This window comes from Mirounga angustirostris, unplaced genomic scaffold (assembly GCF_029215605.1).
Source record: "Mirounga angustirostris isolate CCGP_5_RB_7025 unplaced genomic scaffold, mMirAng1.0.hap1 SCAF_9, whole genome shotgun sequence".
NCBI classification, from domain to species: Eukaryota; Metazoa; Chordata; class Mammalia; order Carnivora; family Phocidae; genus Mirounga; species Mirounga angustirostris.
In genome coordinates this window covers 134,252,564-134,271,929 of record NW_026991717.1, presented here as the reverse complement: position 1 = coordinate 134,271,929, position 19,366 = coordinate 134,252,564, and the positions used below count along the sequence as shown (strand labels likewise).

General features: G+C 47.4%; 1 protein-coding gene across 1 annotated transcript; it reads left to right on the top strand.

The window, feature by feature from the left end:
- Positions 1–927: 927 nt before the first annotated feature.
- LOC123862492 (corticosteroid-binding globulin-like) lies at positions 928–19,366 on the top strand. Its single transcript, XM_064571532.1, has 5 exons — positions 928–1,041; positions 6,569–7,200; positions 12,849–13,119; positions 17,634–17,781; positions 19,134–19,366. The coding sequence occupies exons 2-5, from the start codon at positions 6,588–6,590 to the stop codon at positions 19,317–19,319; spliced, it is 1,218 nt and encodes a 405-aa protein (XP_064427602.1). The 5' UTR covers positions 928–1,041; positions 6,569–6,587; the 3' UTR covers positions 19,320–19,366.

The window sequence follows — 19,366 nt, the reverse complement described above, 5'->3', positions numbered from 1 at the left end:
TAGCGTTTGCAAGGCCAAATATTCTGCACGCTGTGATCAGACCAATGATAAGCAATCATGCCCAGAGTCCTTTGGGGGACTGACATGAACAGGGAGAAAAAATGAGTCTCTCAAATAACCAGTTAGAACCAAATAACTTGGAGCTGCAGTGGCCACCTTTGTCCTCAACATACAGGCTAAGGCAGGAGAGCTGAATAAAGAAGAGCTAAGAAAGAATTTTTTTAAAAAGAGACAGAGGGATATGATACCCAACTTGGAACCCCTGGATCCAGCCAAGCCTGAAGCCCTGCCCCCCTTCAGAACTCTCATTCATGAGACCCAATATATATTCTTTTTTTTTTTTTTTTTGCTTTAAAAAAGTTTGTTGCCTGTCACTTTCAACCAAAAGAGAACTAATAAATAAAAATGCAGAAAAGACAGAAGGTACTAGACTTTCGAGTAGAACGGTCTTGGATTTGAATCTCAAGGGAAGCTCACCTAAGCCCCATGTGACTCAGTTTCCTTATCTAAACAAAAGTGATAAGCATAGCATCTAATTCGTAATGTCTTTGGAAGATTACATGAGATAATCCGTGGGAAGCACTTGGCTGCTTTTCTTCCACGTCTCTTTCCTACCAGACATTAGACTCATCCCCAGCCCGAGCTTAGCACCTGGTTCTTCACAGGTGCCATGCCACTGGGCCAACTAAGGGCACCTGTGGCTTCCGTGACAGGGGCCTCCTGGCAAACACAAGCATTGATGCAACTCCAGCCTCATTTTGCTATTAAAAAGAAAACTTCAGGGAACTGAAAGCAGAAGAGTGCTAACTTGCCGCACTGCTGTGTTTGTTCAAATATCCTGGAAAAGAAGCCCATTGGTTAATGTCCGGGGGGAGGGGACAACCGAATGGTGAAGTCCACTGGCCCCCCGCTAACCATTAACCAGCAGGGAAGCTGGCCAACAAGATTTAGCGGTGGTGCCCCGTGGGCTTACTGTACACATACCAGGACCCAGGACAGCCGGGCTGAGCCGGTGGTGGCAGTCTGAGCCCTCTGCAGACCGTGAGTAGCAACTGATCACTGTCCATCCCTCCTGCTCCTACCCAGCCGCTGAAATGAAGCCATGCGCATCTTGCTTATTGAATTTGTTAAAGGGCATTGAGCATTACAGTAGCCAGCAGTGATCTGGAGCTGGGTAGATGAGCAGTGATATGGGGAGGGTTTTGCAGTCTGTGGGTCACCCATGTGGGTTTGATCTGCCCTGGCCTCCAGCCTTGCAGGGGTTGACACTGAGCCAAGAGCCATTCCCATCCGTCACTGCACCAAGGCTCTTAAGCCCAGCCGAGTAACACAAGAGAGTCTGACAGCAGGGCTGAATGGGTACAAGGCAAGGCCCCTGCTGGGGGATGCAGGCAGGGACAGCTGTGCCCGTTGGCACAGTGGACTGTGCGTGCCCTAGGTTCGCACACACCTACCTCCTTGCTCACCCACCTGGGGCGAGGATACTGCAGATGCAACAGGACTCCCTGCATGACACCATGTGTTCTAAGGCTTAAATGCAGAGGGCCCGAGACACTACCTGGCCCATGGGGGCATTCATGAAAATAATGAATGCGGTGGGCGTTTACTTTGAGCCTCACTTCAAAAATGAGAGACAAGGAGGGCATACATGAAATGAAATTCATGAAGAATATCGACACTGCATTGTAGCATTGCTGGGTACTTTTTGGAGACCTATTTTCCTCCTATCGCTCTGCTTTCTATAGAGAAAGGCAGAACGGCATGGCACCAGCTCTGAGGCCAGGCTGCAGGGCTTAGAATCTCAGCTCTGAACAGGTTACTCTGCCTCCCTGGGCCTCAATTTTCTCATCTATAAAGCGGGCCCAGGATGACCCGCTGCGCGAGGCCACATGGGAAAGCACTCATAACTGCTGTGACTGATGTTCGCGACAATCTCGGGAGGTGGATAGAGTTTTCATCCCTATCTTGGGGGCTTAACACAGAAAGGGATGAGGTGTGAAATCCCAGAGACAACAGGAAGAGGAGGAGAGACCAGAAGAAGTCGTAAGTGGACAAGCCCACCCCGCTCTGGGCTGCACACGGCACCAGGTCCTTTCCCGAGAGGGCTCCCGACAGGTGTGGAGGGGACAGGGCTAGCCGGGATTTCACTGCAGTGTGACGGGGCCGTGACGGGGAAGCACAGACTAGCGATTGGCATCTGAAGTCGGGGGTGGGCAATCTTGTGGGAACTGAGCCTTTCACCGGGGGCGGGAGGGTTGACACTTCCTCCAGGTGGACAGTGTCAGAACTGAGTTACGTTGTAGGATTGTAGTTCATTGCAGAATTGAGTTACATTCTCCACCAGCTGGTGGTGAATTGCTTGGTGTGTGGGAAACCCACGTCTCTGGCGTCAGAGTGAAGCGTGGCAATCGTGTGTGAGGAAAGGTGAAACACAGGAGTGTTTTCCATATTTATACAACCACCTTTTATTTATCCATCCATCCACTGATGGACATTTGGGTTGTTTCCGGTTTTTTGGCTATTGTGAACAATGTGGTCATGAACATTGGAATGTACAAATAACTGCTTGAGTCCCTGTTTCCAATTCTTCTGTGTATTTACTCAGAAGAAGAATCGCTGGATCATATGGTAATTCTATATTTAATTTTTTGAGGAGCTGCCATTCCCTTTTTTTCCACATAGCTGCACCGTTCCCACCAGCAAGGTAGTTTCCAGCCCTTCCACATCTGTGCCAACACCTGTTTTCTGTTTTGCTGTTTGTAGTTTGGTTTGGTTTGGTTTTTGAGACAGCCACGCAAATGGGTATGAATTGTATCTCATTGCGGTTTTTTTTTTTAAACATATATTGTATTATTTGTTTCAGAGGTACAGATCTGTGATTCAACAGTCTTGCACAATTCACAGCGCTCACCATAGCACATACCCTCCCCAGTGTCTATCACCCAGTCACCCCATCCCTCCCACCCCCCACCACTCCAGCAACCCTCAGTTTGTTTCCTGAGATTAAGAATTCCTCATATCAGTGAGGTCATATGATACGTGTCTTTCTCTAATTGACTTATTTCGCTCAGCATAACACCCTCCAGTTCCATCCACGTCGGTGCAAATGGCTAAAATTAACAAGTCAGGAAACGACAGATGTTGGCGGGGATGCAGAGAAAGGGGAACCGTCCTACACTGTTGGTGGGAATGCAAGCTGGTGCAGCCACTCTGGAAAACAATATGGAAGTTCCTCAAAAAGTTGAAAATAGAGCTACCATACGATCCAGCAATTGCACTACTGGGTATTTACCCCAAAGATACAAATGTAGGGATCCGAAGGGGTACATGCACCCCGATGTTTATAGCAACAATGTTCACGATAGCCAAACTGTGGAAAGAGCCAAGATGTCCATTGACAGATGAATGGATAAAGAAGATGTGGTATATATATACAATGGAACATTATGCAGCCATCGAAAGGAATGAGATCTTTTGATTTGAGTTTCCCTGATGACTCTAATGTGAGCATCTTTTCATGTGCCTGTTGGCTATCTGTGTATCTTCTTTTGAAGAAATGTCTATTCAACATCTTTGCCCATTCTTTGAGTTGGATTTTTTTTATTTTTTTATACTTGAGTTTTATGTAATCTGGATATTAATCCTTTATCAGATATGGGATTTGCAAATATTATCTCCCATCTTGTGGGTTACCTCTATTCTATTGACAGCGTCCTTTAGTGATCAAGAGTTCTTAATTTTAAAGAATCCAATGTGTCTAATTTTCTTTTGTTTGTACCTTTAATGTCGTGTCCAAGAAATCATTCTTTTTGATGCTATTATAAATAGCATAACTGTTAATTTACTTTTCAGTTTGTTCATTGTTAGTATATGGAAACAGAACCGATGTGTGTGTGTGTGTGTGTGCTGGTTTTGTAGCCTGCTACTTTGCTTAATTCATTTCTTAGTTCCAGCAGGGTTTTTATGGAATCTTTAGGGTTTTCTACATGTGGCTGTGATGTTGATCAGGTTGCCTATGGACAGAGGTAATTTTACTCCTTCCTTTCGAATTTAGATGCCTTTTATTTCCTTTTCTTGCCTAATTTCTCTAGCTAGGACGGCCAGTGCTGTGTTAAATAGAAGAGGCAAAAGTAAGCATCCTGCCTTGTTCTGAATCTTAGATGAAAAGCTTTCAATTTTTCACCATTACATCAGCTGTGGGCTTTTCACATATTTTTTTTATATTGAAGTAGTTTCCTTTTAGTCTTAGTTTGTTGAGTGTTTTTATCTTGAAAAGCTGTGTTGAATTATGCCAAATGCCTTTTCTGCATCAAGTGTGATGATCATGGTCTTTTTTTCCTTCATCCTGTTAATGTAGTATAGCACGTTGCTTGAGTTTTTTATGTACAACCATCCTTGCATTCCAGAAATAAACCCCACTTGGTCATGCTGTATAATCATGCTTTTAATATGCTGATGAATTCTATTTGCTAGTATTTTGTTGAGGATTTTTGCATCAATGTTCATAAGCAATATTCATCTGTACGTTTCTGTCCTTATAATATCTTTGTCTGGCTTTGGTGTCAGGGCAATGAATGAGTTAGGAAGTGTTCCCTCCACTTTGGTTTTTTTGGAAGGAAGATTCGTGTGAATTCTTTAATGTTGGTAGAGTTCAATGGTAAAGCCATTTGGTCCAGGCCTTTCTTTGTTGGGTTTTCAATTACTGATTCAATTTTCTTACTACATACAGGTCTATTCAGATTTTCCATTTCTTGTGATTCAGTCTTGGTATGTTTTGCGTTTCCAGAATTTTTTTTTTCATTTTATCTAGGCTATCCAGTTTGTTGGTGTGTAATTTTTTTCATAATATTTTCTTATACTTATTTTTTTAATTAATTTATTTTTATTTTAGAGAGGGGGGAGGGGGAGACAGAGAGATAGAATCTCAAGCAGACTCCCCACTGAGCACAGAGCCTAATGTGGGGCTCAGTCCCAGGACCCTGAGATCAAAACCTGAACCAAACTCAAGAGTCAGACATTTAACTGACTGAGCCACCCAAGCGTCTCTCTTATAATTCTTTTTATTTCTGTAGAATTGGCAGTAAAGTCCCCATTTTCATTTCTGATTTTAGTAATTTGAGACTTCTCTTTTTTCTTACTCAGTTTAGCTAAAGGTTTGTCAATTTTGTTCATCTTTTTGAAGACCATATTATATTAATTATATATCATTATACTATATTATACTATATCAATTAGATATATTATATTTCGGTTTCATTGATTTTCTCTGTTTTTCTATTCTCTATTTTATATATCTGTGCTCTAATCTTTATTGTTTCCTTCCTTCTGCTACCCCACTCTCTTTTGATGACTATTTATATGGAATATCTTTTCCCATCCTTCCACTTTCATATTGATGTCTTTGGATCTAAAATGTGTCACTTGTAGTCAGTGTATAGTTGGATCATTTTTTAAATCCATTCTGCCAATCTCTGTCTTTTGATTGGGGAATTTTATCCATTTACATTTAAAGTAATTGCTAATAAAGAAGGACTTCTGCCATTTCCTATTTGTTTTCTATATGCCTAATAGGTTTTTTTCGTCCCTCATTTCCTGCATTACTATCTTCTTTTATGTTCAGTAGATTTTTTTTTGTAGTGAAACATTTTAATTCCCTTCTTGCTTCCTTTTGCACATACTCTATAACTATTTTCTTTCTGGTTACCATGGAAATTACATTTAACATCCTAAAGTTATAACACTCTCATTCAAATTTATTCCAGCTTAAGTTCAATAGCATTCAAAAGCCCTGCACCTATGTAGCTCTGTCCCCACATTCTTTCAGTTATTTAAGTCACAAATTCATTGTGTATCCAAAAACAGAGACTAATAATTGCTTTTCATGGATTAGTCTTTCAAATCATATCAGAAATAGAAAGTGGAGTTACCAAGCAAGATTACAATAATACGAGTTTTTCTAATGGCTCATATATTTACCTTTACCGGAGATTTTTATTTCTTCATATAGATTGTATTTACTCTCTAGTGTCCTTTCATTTCAGCCAGAAAGACTCCCTTTAGCATCTCTTGCAGGGGAGGCCTAGTGGTAATAAACTCCCTCTGCTTTTGCTTATCTGGGAATGTCTAGGATTTCTCCCTCATTTTTCAAGGATGGTTTTGCCAGATCCAGGATTCCTGGTTGACAGTTTTTTTCTTTCAGTTCTTTGAGTCTATCAACTGGTTGGATATTTAACCTTTCTGGGCCCCCATTTCTGCCTACCTCAAATCATAATAATAATACCTACTTTATTAGTTTGTTGGTGAGGATTAGATGAGAAAATATAGGCAAAACACATAGGTCAGTATTGGGCATCTGTTAGGTACTTGATAAATCATAGCAGGGATAATCATACTTTCAGATGAGGAATTTGAGGCCCAGAGTCCTGACTTGTCCCAGTCACAGAGCCAATGTGGAGGAAGGAACTGAGGCTTGAATGGGGTCCTCCATGGGGTCTTCTGCCTACCATTTCACCATGCCCCACTGCCTTGGAGGCCCTACATTATCTAATGAGAATTCCTGATTTTGCAGGTCCCGACCATCCTGGACAATGCTGCTTGCCCTAGGCGCCTATTTCCTCTGGCTTTTCACCAGTGACCTCTGGGCCGTTCAGGCTAAGGACCCAGATACTGACGTGAGCACAAGGAGCCTTCACCGGGACTTGGCTCCAAAGAACACTGACTTTGCCTTTACCCTGTATAGGCATCTAGTGGCTTCAGCTCCTGGCAAGGATGTCTTCATCTCCCCTGTGAGCATCTCCATGGCCTTAGCTATATTGTCTCTGGGTGCCTGTGGCCACACACGGGTCCAGCTTCTCCAAGGCCTGGGCTTCAACCTCACCAAGATGCCTGAAGCTGAGATCCACCAGGGCTTTCGGCACCTCCACCACCTCTTCAAGAAGGAGTCAGAAACCATGTTGGAAATGGCTATGGGTAATGCCTTGTTCCTTGACCGCAGCCTGGAGCTTCTGGAGTCATTCTCAGCAGACACCAAGCACTATTATGAGTTGGAGGCCTTGGCTACAGATTTCAAGGATGGGGCTGGAGCCAGCAGACAAATCAATGAGTATATCAAAAATAAGACACAAGGGAAAATTGTGGACTTTCTATCAAAGCTGGATAGTTCAGCCATGCTCATCCTGGTCAACTACATCTTCTTCAAAGGTACCCCCCTACACCCCATTACCAAGAATAGCAAGAGCCATCAAAATCCAGGGTGCATTCTTGGGCAAAGCCTTTGATGTTACAAAGCACATTTTCATCTGTGAATCTCCATCTTCACCATAATCCTACTAGGAAGGTAGACTACATCATCTTACAAGTGATCAAAATGACACCCCAAAGAATTGAGCAACTTGCCCAGGCTCTTGTAGGTTCTTTTGAGGCTCAAACATGTAATCATGAACAGATTGGCTGCCTCATGGTCTACAAATATTGGCCAAGTGCTGGCTGTGAGTCAGGCACTAGGCCAGGAGCTGGAAGCACAGCCTAGAACCAGATAGACACAGCCCTGCCCCCCAGGAACTCCCCCCAGATGGCCCTATGCCACACACTTCCCCAGCACTCACAGCCAGCTCTGACCAAGTCCCATCTTAGTCAAACTTCGGCCTGTCCTCACCAATTCAGAGCAGGGTCTTCCAAAGATCTTTTTCATAAAAATCACCATGGCAACTTGTTAAAATTATAGATTCCAGAGCCCATGCCAGACCTACTGAAGCAAAGCTTCTGCAAGAAAGTCCTAGAATTTGTATTTTTAACAAGCACTCCCCCATCATTGTTATGAACAGACAATTTGGAGATACATTGTCCTTGAGAAGAAATCTACACTCCTTAGTTTATAGCACTGGTTCTGTACCCAGGGTTATCTTCACCCCCTTCTAATCTCTGGGACACTTGGCAATGTCTAGAGATATTTTGGGTAGTCACAATTGAGGGTGGGGTGGGGTGTGTTCCTGGCATCTAGTAAGTAGAGGCTAAGGAGGCTGCCAAACAGGACAGCCCCCACAATGATATCTGCTCCAGAATGGCTATCATCCAAGGCTGAGATACCCTGGCCTAGAGTCATCTGCTTCTCTGTCCTTTCCAGCCTCATGTCTCAACATTTTCCCTCCTCCAAGTCCCCAACACACAGCACACTCACACACACACACACACACACACACACACACACACTCACAATGTCCAACTACACTGAATTCCTTCTAGGTCCTTGAGCATGACTTTCCTCGGGGAAGCCTGAATTAGTTCCCCATGGCTGCTATAACAAATTCACACAAACATGGTGGCTTAAAACAATTCAGATTTATTATCTTACAATTCTGGAGGTTAGAAGTCCAAAATGGGTCACGCTGGGTTAAAGTCAAAGTGTTGGCAGGGTGTATTCCTTCCAGAGGCTCTAAGGGAGAACCAGTCCCTTGCCTTTCCCAGCTTCTGGAAGCCACCTGTGTTCCTTGGCTTGTGGCCCTTTCCTTCTTAAAGCCAGTGATCACATCCCCATGACCTCTCTTCTGACTGCCCCTCCTGTTTTCCTCTTCCACTTTTAAGGAAACTCTTGTGATGACACGGGAACCCACCTGGATAATCCAGAATAATCTCATCTCCAGGTCACTTGTTTAGCAACCTTAATGTCCTCTTGCCATGTAACATAACATATTCACAGGTTCTGTGAATTGGTAAATGGACATATTTAGGGAGCTATTCTGCCTGCCACAAAACCCGTACTCTTTCTGTCCCCTGAGCCCTCCCTCAACTAGTCTGTGTCTAAAACTTCCCACTCTTCAAATCTTGGCTTTAAAGTTACGTCCTCCATGAAGCCTCCCCTGATTGTCTCAGGGAAATCCTTGCTTCTCATATGTACCCGCTACAGTCTTCCCACCTCATTTTAACAACCTTGTAACCCTAGACCAAAGTGGTTCGGTTTCAGTTAAACAGTCATAGTCAAAGAAGTGCAAGTGAAAGAGAAAAAAAAAAAAGAAAGTCATGACATTTAACATGTATCTCTCAGCAACATTAAAGCTCATCCAGATCATAATCTCCAGAAAGAATCCCCACACACCCTTTTTCTTCTCCCCAGCTTCTACTCAGGGCCTCCCATTAGCCAACTGCACCCCCCCCCCAGCTCTTTGTTACCTGGACAGACTTACCATCTTGGTGAGCCCCCCTCCTGCCATCATCCTCTTCACAAGTCTGGGAATCCACCTGGCAGTGGCCTCCCTCCTTGGAGGGTGTGAGGCTGACCAGGCAAAAACAGCATGTTTTCCCTCCACCTTCACTGAGACATAATTGACTTATAACATTGCATGAGTTTAAGATGTACAGGGTAATGATTTGATATATATGTATATTGCAAAATGATTACCAAAATAAGGTGAGTTAACACATAGTTACCTTTGTGTGTGTGTGGTGAGAATTCATTAGCTGTGCTCTCTTAGCGACTTTCAGGGATAGAACACAGTGTTGCTAACTGAAGTTACCATGCTGTACATTAGATCCCCACAACTAATTCATCTTATAACTGAAGTTTGTAACTTTTGACCACTTCACCCATTTCTCCCAACCTCCTGCTCCTGACAAACCATCATTCTACTCTCTGTTTTTATGAGTTCTAGATTTTAGATTCTACATGTAAGTGAGATTGTACAGTATCTGTCTTTCTCTGTCTGACTCATTGCCCTTAGGATAATGCCTTCAAGGTTCATCCATATTGTCCAAATCGCAGGTTTTCCTTCTTGTTTATGGTTGAATAATATTCCATCGTGCTTGCACATGCACATACCACATTTTCTTTATCCATCCATCCATAATTGGACACTCAATTTCCTTCCACATCTTGGTTATTGTTAATAATGGACATAGGAGTACAGTTACCTCTTTGAGACCGTGAGTGCATTTTCTTCTGATATATTGCCAAGAGTGGGATTGTTGGATCATATGGAATTTCTATTTTTAATTTTTTGAGGAACTGCACACATTAAGTTGCCTGCACTAATTTACATTCCCACCAACAGTGCAGGAGGGTCCCTTCTCTCCACATCCTTGCCAACACTTCCTACCTCTTATCTTTTTGATACTAGTCATCACATAGGTGTGAGGTGATAAATTACTGTGGTTTTGATTTCCCTGATGACTAATGATGTTGAGCACCTTTTCATGCACCTGTTGGCCATTTTTGTGTCTTCTTTGAAAAGAAAAAAAAAGTCTGTTCAAGTTCTCAGCCCATTTTTTAATTGAATTACTTGGGGGTTTTTTGCTATTGAGTTATATGAGCTCCTTATGTATTTTGGATATTAACCCAACATTACAGTCTGCCAAATATCTTCTCCCATTCTATAGGTTGCCTTTCATTTTGTTGATTGTGTCTTTTGCTGTGTAGAAGCTTTTGAGTTTGATGTGTCCCTCTTGTTTATTTCTCTTTTTGTTGCTTATGCTTCTGGAGTCACATCCAAAAAATCATCACCAAAGCCAATGTCAAAGAGCTTCTTTTTCCCTATGCTTTCTTCTAGGAGCTTTATGGTTTCAGATCTTACATTTAAGTCTTTAAACCACTTTGAGTTAACTTTTGCAAGTGGTGTAAGGTAAGGGTCCAGTTTCATTCTTTTGTATAAATATCCAGTTTTCTTAACACCATTTATTAAAGAGACTTTTTCCCATTGAGTAGTTTTGGCTCCCTTGTCAAATATTAGTTGACCATATGTACAAGGTTTATTTCTCAACTTTCAGTGCTGCTCCATTGGTCTCTGTGTCTGTTTTTATGCCATACTCTTTTGATTACTATAGCTTTATAATATAGTTTGAAATTGGGACGCATGATGCCTCTAGCTTTGTTCTTTCTCAAGGTTGCTTTGGCTACATTTTTTTTCCATACAAAAGGCAGCATTCTTTACACTTACATGAGAGGGTCAAGGAGTCTGAGAATGTTTGCCCAGAAACGTTTCTGGGTGACAGGGCTGTGTCCTGCCTTATATACAGATTTTCTGGGACACAGAAAAACTAATTGGCAAGCCCCTCTTTAAGCTGGGGATACCCTGTCATATTTCCAGCAGGCCAGCATAATAAATAGCAATGAATGGTGACATAGCTAACATCACTAAGCTTCGGACATGTAAAGTGTCCCTGGCATGTTCCTTCCTTACTTAGTGAACTATCTTAACAGTCTTTCTATTTTGGGGGGGGGGGGGTTTCTACAGGACTCATCCTTGCTCTCTCCAATTTGCCCCCATAAATTCTTAAGTTTCCCTACCACGAGTTCTCCTGGCCTGAGAATTTTCAAGAAGAAATCCCTTAAAGTAGAGGTTAGATCCCATTCTGTATTTTGTTTTGTGCAAACTGGATATGTTATGTTTGCTTCTAGAAAAGAAATACTCAGGAGAAAGCAAACAGCAAACTTTTAAGGATGAAAAACCTAACACTGAAAAATGGTCACTTTTTTTTTTTTTTTTTTTTTTTTTTTGCTGTGAATTGGACAAGTTAGCCACAAAACACCGCTGCCTTCAGTCCAGGGGAACACAGGCCTCCTCTGTAGGATGGTTTGAGAACCTTCCAATGATCTCACCTGCTGTGAGACAGCCAGACTGTGACATCACAGTCATCTGGGATGGAGCAGGCACGGCTTCGGTGTCTCCAGGCTCCGCATCCGCAGCCCTTTCCCTCCATCCTCCCGCCTCTCCCTACTGCCTCCCTTAGGAGCCCTTACGGGAGGTGGGGGAGTTGAGGCTGGCTCAGAACAAGAGTTCTGGCCTCGGGGTCCATAGATGCTGCAGGCAGTGGGGATGGAGAAGGGTCTGCCTGGAGCTCTGTGCCAACCGCCCTCAGGCAGCCTCAGTTGGGAAACAGAGACTTCACAAGGGATCCCAGGCTTAAGGTCAAAACAGCCAAGACACCTGGGGACCCCTGGATGCAAGGTCCTCAGTCACCTTGTGACCTGAGGAGTTAACCTAGAGAATCGGAGGCCCTGGTGAGATCAACCCATGTCTTCAAACATCCAAAATTCTGTCATCTGTGAGAGGACTCGCAGTTGCTTGGAGTAAGCCCAGAGGAGCCAAAGAGGCTCAGCAGATGGGCCTCATGATCAGTTAGGCTTTGGCTCTAAGGAACAATATTCCTCCCATGAGAGCTGGCCAGTGGTGAAAGCCTGGTCTGTGAAGGTAGTGAGCTCCCTATCACCAGGCAGGCAAAGAGGCTGGGTGATGTCATCGTGGAGCATGGGGGAAAGATTCAAGTCCAGTTGTGGGTGGGACCATGTGACCTTGAAGGCATCTTCTCATCCTGACTTTGCCTCCAGGAAATGTGGTGTGGCCCTCGGGGCCACACGGGAGGTCAGGAGCCTCCCTCAGGGGAGTGAACACAATCCACTGGGCAGCCATGCCGCCTGCTAGACTTCTGTGGCCAGAAGTCAAGACGTGGGCATGGAATGGGTTGTCCGTTTCTCCAAACCTCCCCCACCCTGATCTTGAATTTGCAGCCCAAGTTCCATTCAGCACCATTTCCAGAGCCCTCCTGTCCAGGGGGTAAGGCAAAGTCTGGTTCACTGAATTCTACCCCCAAATTCAAGGGCATTCTCCTTTGTCTCCCTCCTTCTGTTTTAGAGGCTCAGAAACTGAGTTAATCCTCAATCCAGTTCAAGAAGTGGAAGACAGAACAGGCTTTAAACTGCTGGGCATTTCACAACTTCCCAGAGAATTCTAGCCACTCTGCGGGGACCTTCCAGGGAGCAGCCACCATGACACCTGCTTAGCGCTCTGCTGCCCCCAAACTGTGTTTTCCTCCGGCTCTCACAGGCCTGTCTCCCGCCTCCCCCTTCCCTCCCTTCCCAGGCACATGGGAACACCCCTTCAACCCCGAGAGCACCAGGGAGGAGAACTTCTACGTGAACAAGACCACCGTGGTAAGAGTGCCCATGATGTTCCAGTCGAGCACTATCAAGTACCTTCACGACCGGGTGCTCCCCTGCCAGGTGGTCCAGCTGGAGTACATAGGCAACGGGACCGTCTTCTTCGTGCTCCCAGATGAGGGGAAGATGGACACGGTCATCGCCGCGCTGAGCCGGGACACCATTCAGAGGTGGTCTGAGTCCATGATCACGCGGTAAGTCCTTGTCCTTCTCCCCCTACACTCACGCTGCAGGGCTCATTGTTTTCTTCTGCTGGGTCCCCAAAGGCCTGAGGCTCTCTGACCAAGAAGTCAGCCCTGTTTATCTCTGTCCACTGACACTGAGATACTTTAGGGCATTCCACAAAACGAGGTCCGTTTGTGCCTCGGAAACAGCACAAAACCTATGATTGGTTCTTAAGTCACTCAGGGATGTAGCTCTTCTTCAAGCAATCAGTCCATCAGTAAATAAGTAAGGAAGGAAAAACATAAGTAGGTAATAAGTGAGTAAGGGAAAGAGAGTGAGCGGTGTATATGCAGATGACCTGGAGGTCGGGAGGAGAACCAGCCCATGAATGCCTGACCTCAGGCCCACGCCGGGGGCGGGCTCCGAGAGCACACGCAGGGAGGACGGGCTGAGCATGTGAGCTAGGCATGAATGATGGAACTCATTGCTCCCAGGCACCTCTGAGCTAGACAGCAATCAAAACTATGGTCAAGCACGTGCGCAGCCCCAGCCTGCACCGTGGGGGGAGGGGGGGAGATGTTCATGAACGTGATCCTCACTCTTGTGAGATTGAAGTGCTGTCTGTGCCCAAGCAATCAGAGCAGTGCCATCAGGGTGGGGCCTGGTGGTGGGTGGGGTGGTGCAGACCCAAAGGGCAGAGAGGACGCAGGAGGGGATGCAGGAGGGGAAGTGGGCGCTTGGATCCGGAGTGGCTCAAGAAGGTTTCCGGAGCAGGTGCCATTTCTTTCCTCCCTCTTTCCTTCCCTCCTTCCTTACCTCCCTCCTTCCTTCCTTCCTTCCCTCCTTCCTTCATTCCTTCCTTCCTTCTTCCCTCCTTCCTTCTTTCCCTCCCTCCTTCCTTCCTTCCCTCCTTCCTTCCTTCTTTCCCCCTTCCTTCTTTCCCTCCTTCTCTCCTTCCTTCTTTCCCTCCTTCTCTCCTTCCTTCTTTCCCTCCTTCCTTCCTTCCTTTCTTCTTTCCTCCTTCCCTCCTTCCTTCTTTCCCTCCTTCCTTCCTTCCTTCCTTCCTTCCTCCTTCCTCCTTCCTTCCCTTCCTTCCTTCCTCCCACCTCCCTTCCCCTCCTCCCTCCCCCTTCCTTCATTCCTTCCTTCCCTCCTTCCTTCCTCTCCCTTCCCTCCCTCCCTCCTTCCTTCCTTCCCTCCTTCCTTCCTTCTTTCCCCTTTCCTTCTTTCCCTCCTTCCCTCCTTCCTTCTTTCCCTCCTTCCTTCCTTCCCTCCTTCCTTCCTTCCTTCTTTCCCCCTTCCTTCTTTCCCTCCTTCTCTCCTTCCTTTCCCTCCTTCCCTCCTTCCTTCTTTCCCTCCTTCCTTCCTTCCTTCCTTTCCTCCTTCCTTCCTTCCTTTCCTCTTTCCTCTGTCCTTCCCTTCCTTCCTTCCTTCCTCCCACCTCCCCTCCCCTCCTCCCTCCCCCCTTCCTTCGTTCCTTCCTTCCCTCCTTCCTTCGTTCCTTCCTTCCCTCCTTCCTTCCTTCCCTCCTTCCTCCCTTCCCTCCTTCCTTCCTCTCCCTTCCCTCCCTCCCTCCCTCCCTCCCTCCTTCCTTCCTTCCTTCCTTCCTTCCTTCCTTCTTTCCTTCCTTCCTTCCTTCTTTCCTTCCTTCCTTCTTTCCTTCCACCTTCCCTCCCCTCCTCCCTCCCCTTGCTCCCTTTCCTTCCTTCCCTCCTTCCTCCCTTCCCTCCTTCCTTCCTCTCCCTTCCCTCCTTCCTTCCTTCCTTCCTTCCTTCCTTCCTTCCTTCCTTCCTTCCTTCCACCTTCCCTCCCCTCCTCCCTCCCCTTGCTCCCTTTCCTTCCTTCCCTCCTTCCTCCCTTCCCTCCTTCCTTCCTCTCCCTTCCCTCCTTCCTTCCTTCCTTCCTTCCTTCCTTCCTTCCTTCCTTCCTTTCACCTTCCCTCCCCTCCTCCCTCCCCTTGCTCCCTTTCCTTCCTTCCCTCCTTCTTCCCTTCCCTCCTTCCTTTCTCTCCCCTTCCTCCCTCCTTCCTTCCCTCCCTCCTTCAGACACAAATGGAACCACCTGCTGTGTGCCCTACACTAGGCTAAACAGAAAGGATAGAAGGTGACTAGGACAAACTATAGACTTCAGAGACGTGCACTCTAGAGCCGAGAAACAGCTTCTGGTGGAGTTCAAGGCATACAATGGTGTCAGCTGTGTCAGGGGCAGGAGAGGAAAGGTGGGGGAAGGTGGGAGTGCCTGGCTGCCCCAGGGGACCGGGGCAGAGCAGTGCTGCAGAGCAGATTGCTTTCCATCGGGACTGTGTATTAAACATGAGTGGAAGTTCAGCCAGTGGAAGGGGCTCCGAGAGCGAGCATGGAGGAGGAAAGGGCACAAGCCGAGTCCGGGGGCCGCGCCCAGGGCACCAGCTGCAAAGAAGGAGACAAATTCTACGGAATGAAATGTGTAATCCAAGAGCTTTGCAGGCAGAAAATCTAGAAAGAAGCTCTATAATATATATATATATATACCTAACATATATAAAAACATATATATATAGGTTTTTATGTTTTATGGTTTCGAGTTATTTTTATTTTGAGCTGTAGCCTCAGAGCACTGCTCAGTGCTGGAGCTTTTGGAAATGTTAGTCCAGTTCCGTGATTGGACATGGGAGTTTGACCTCAGTCCTGCAGGGAAGAGCTGCGAGGTCTGCTCTGTGTTTCCGAGAAATCCCCTATAGGGACATGGGGACCCAGAGATGTTCTCAGAGTCCTGGACCCATCCCACCTGACCTTGGGTATGAGGGTGGGGGTGAGCCTGTGTTTGGGCGACCTGAGGGGTCCCATGGCTGGCTGCTCACCATTTCAATTACGCCCTTCTCCCTCCCCTTCCAAGGGAGCCCATAATTCAGGAACAGGGTCTCCAGGTGGTTATTACCACCGTGGGTCAAGCCAATTCTGGCTCCTAGGCTGTGAAAAATGAGAAGGATAATCTTTCTTTTTACACCAAAAATAATCTTTTCACTAAAACACTTTAGCTTAAAAAAAAATCAATAACACATGCCATTTTCTTCTAGATTTTTTTAAAATAAACATCCAAGGCAGACTCTTGCGCCTTTAAGCATCATATATGATTGGGCATGAATTCTCTACTCTGTACAAATGATGTCCCCCAGCCCCAGAAGGCAAACCCTATGGTTCCTCACCTTCCAGGCTTGTGTCACCCCTTCTCCCACCTCACCCCTCCCAGGATCACCCCCTTCTCACTGGAGTGCCATCCCTCAGGGTCCGGCTACTGCCCACCTCCTATGGAAGCCTCCTTGCCCCCACACAGAGCTCACAGGCACCCTCCCTCCCTCACTCACTCCCTCTCCCTCTTCCCTCCCTCCTTCTCCTTCCTCCCTCTCCTCCTCCCTCCTTCCTTCCCTCTCCTCCTTCCTTCCTTCTTTCCTTCCTGCTTCCCTCCCTCTCCCTCCTCTCTCCTTCCTTCCTTTCTTCTTTCCTTCCTGCCTCCCTCCCTCTCCCTCCTCTCTCTTTCCTCCCTTCCTCCCTCCCTCTCCCTCCTCCCACCCTCCCTCCCCCCTCTCTCCTTCCTTCCTCCCTCCCTTCCTCCCCTCCTCCCTCTCCCTCCTCCCTCCTTCCCTTTCCCTCCTCACTCCCTCTCCCTCCCTCTCCCTCCTCCTTCTCTCCCTCTCCCTCCTCCCTCCTTCCCTCCTTCCTTCGTTCCTTCCTTCGTTCCTTCCTTCCTCTCTTCCTCCCTCCCTCCCTCTCCCTCCTCCCTACTTCCCTCTCCCTCCTCCCTCCCTCCCTCTCCCTCCTCCCTCCCTCCCTCTCCCTCCTCCCATGAGGCAAGGGGGCTTTGAAGCAACTAGTCATGGCCTCTCCACAATTCTGCTGCTTCCCAGTGGTCTGACTTTGGGGAAGTTCCTCAGCTCCTCTTGAGTTTAATTCTCTCCATCTGGACATTGAAAATGTTGGCTCCAGCTTCCTAAGGCCGCATGTGCATGCATGCATTAGATGCGATGCTGAAGCTAAAGGACACCCAGCAGGCGCTTGGTAGAGGCCAGTCTCCCTGACTGCCAGTTGTTCTTCCCCATCTAGAGAAGTGCCCTGCTTTGCTGTGTCAATGAGGAGAGGGACAAGCACAGAGAGGGACAGGACTTGGTTAAAGCCACACAGCATTAGTGGTAGGGCTGGGGCCGGGACACTGTTCCCAGCCAGGTGTTCCCTCCACTCCTCAGCTTCTGCCTCGGGTGCTTGGAGGACCACAGGGACTTCTTTAGGGACTCTTTTCTTCAGTGGCCAGTGGCCCAGCTATACCACAGGTGGAATTGGCTCGAAGAAAGAGCTGAGAAAAGACTTAGTCATTCAGAGGCCCAGAGAGGAAGCTGCCTGTGTGATGGAAGGAGAGGCAAATCCTGCCTCTCGTTCTGTCCCTTCCGCTTTTCCGCAAAGGTCGTGTCCGGCTGGGAGGAAGGGTCTGGAGGGATCCCAGGGGAAACAGAAGTCGGCTGGTCGGGCCCAGCCCTAGGAAAGTCTAACCCCATCTGCTTACCCCTGAGCAGCCAGGTAAACCTGTACATCCCAAAGGTGGCCATCTCCGGAGCCTATGACCTCAGTGCCATCCTGGGGGACATGGGCATTGTAGACTTGCTCGACAAGGGGGCAGATTTCTCCGGCATCACCCAAGAGGCCCAGCTGAAGTTGTCAAAGGTAAGTGTCCCTAGAGTCCCTCTTTTCCCCCAAAATTCACAGTATGAATAATAATAAGGAACGCAGGGCCCCTTCATGAATAGGTCTCTAAGCCCCAGGTTGAGAGCCCCGGGTCTTCTCCACTCTTACTACAGGGTAAATGGAGGCTCAGTGGGAAAATGTGACGTTCCCACAGTGACGACACGGGAGCTAGGGACAAGGGTGGGCCCCCCACCAAAATGGATCCGGGAAAATGGGAAACGTCCGAACGCAGTGCCTTCAGACAGTCTACCCACTACATTCTTTCCCTTCATTCTTTAACTTTATGCTCTATGGGTCCCTCAGTCATTCTGAACATACTTATTGGACGCCCACTCCGTGCCCCGAACTGCTGGGCACCGGCAATGCCTGCATTACTGAGACGTGGCGGGATCTCACGGTCGGGTGGGTGACCAAGCCAGAGAGGGGACAGGAGACAGCTGAGGTGGCAGCAGCCCCTCCCTCAAGCATACAGACTTGGACCATCGTGGCACCTGGCACCCAGTATGCGCTCCATAAAAGCTTACTGTGCCAAGGATTGAGTCAAACAGCCACCTCCTTATAAGGGGAGCGTTATTTCTCAAAAGAGGAGCCTCTGGCTTGAACCACGCACTCACCAGGGCCACAGAGCGGGTAAATGACAGCCTGACGTTTGGCTTGGGGTCTACTCGACTCAAAACCTCATTTCCCAAGACAAACCACGGGGCTTCCTACCCCAGCTCAGCTTCTTCCTGCACCTGTTGCCAGAGCTTCTCAGAACCTCCAGCTCCTCGCTCTCTGGTCAAGGAGAGCCCCTGCCCCAGAGGATGTTGATAATTAGCCAGTTCGGATCCACTGAAGGCGTTTGATAGAAGCTATGCAAGCATTTTGCCAATTTCAGAATTCCTCCTAATTTTGATCACAGCAAGAGACAGTTCAACAGCCCCTTTCCATTCTGAGTAGGCACAAGCACTTTGCAGAAATGGGCCCCTAGTGTTTGGCTAGCAGGGTGCAAAAAGGAGCGAGGTCTGCCTCGCCCAGGACCCAGTAAGGAGTGCCTGATGTGGACATTGAAGTCCAGTGAGTACCGTGGGACCCCTGATCTCCCTGTCTGGGCTCCATCTGCCCTCTTTCTAGGGAAGAAGTCTAGGTGTGAGCTGCGTTCTGGAGGTGGACACACCTTGGCCCTCGTCCTGGGGCTGCCACTTAGATGAGGAGCCAGCAAGTGACCCTCTCTGAGCCTCAGCTTTGCCACCCATAAAACTAGGGGTGGGAGGGATGGAAGCGATGAGGCTTGGCAAGCTCCCAACACACAGCAGGTGCTCAACCTCCACCTTCGGCCCCGTACCCAACAGGTGGTCCATAAGGTTGTGCTGCAACTCGATGAGAAGAGTTACAAGGCAGCCGAATTCCCCATGGTCATGCTAGACATGGCATCTGAGCCTCTCACCTTCCACTTCAACCGGCCCTTCATTATCATGATCTTCGACCACTTCACATGGAGCAGCCTTTTCCTGGGCAAGGTTGTGAATCCGACCTAAGGGCGCGGCCCCCAGGAGCCACAGCCCCAGCTGACCTGCACACGAGG

Bases quoted from the DNA above. Each gene is read 5' to 3' on its own strand.
- LOC123862492 (XM_064571532.1), top strand. From the start codon at position 6,588: ATGCTGCTTGCCCTAGGCGCCTATTTCCTCTGGCTTTTCACCAGTGAC. The intron at 7,201-12,848 runs GTACCCCCCTAC...CTCCCTTCCCAG, and splicing joins CAACTACATCTTCTTCAAAG to GCACATGGGAACACCCCTTC. The intron at 17,782-19,133 runs GTAAGTGTCCCT...CGTACCCAACAG, and splicing joins CCCAGCTGAAGTTGTCAAAG to GTGGTCCATAAGGTTGTGCT.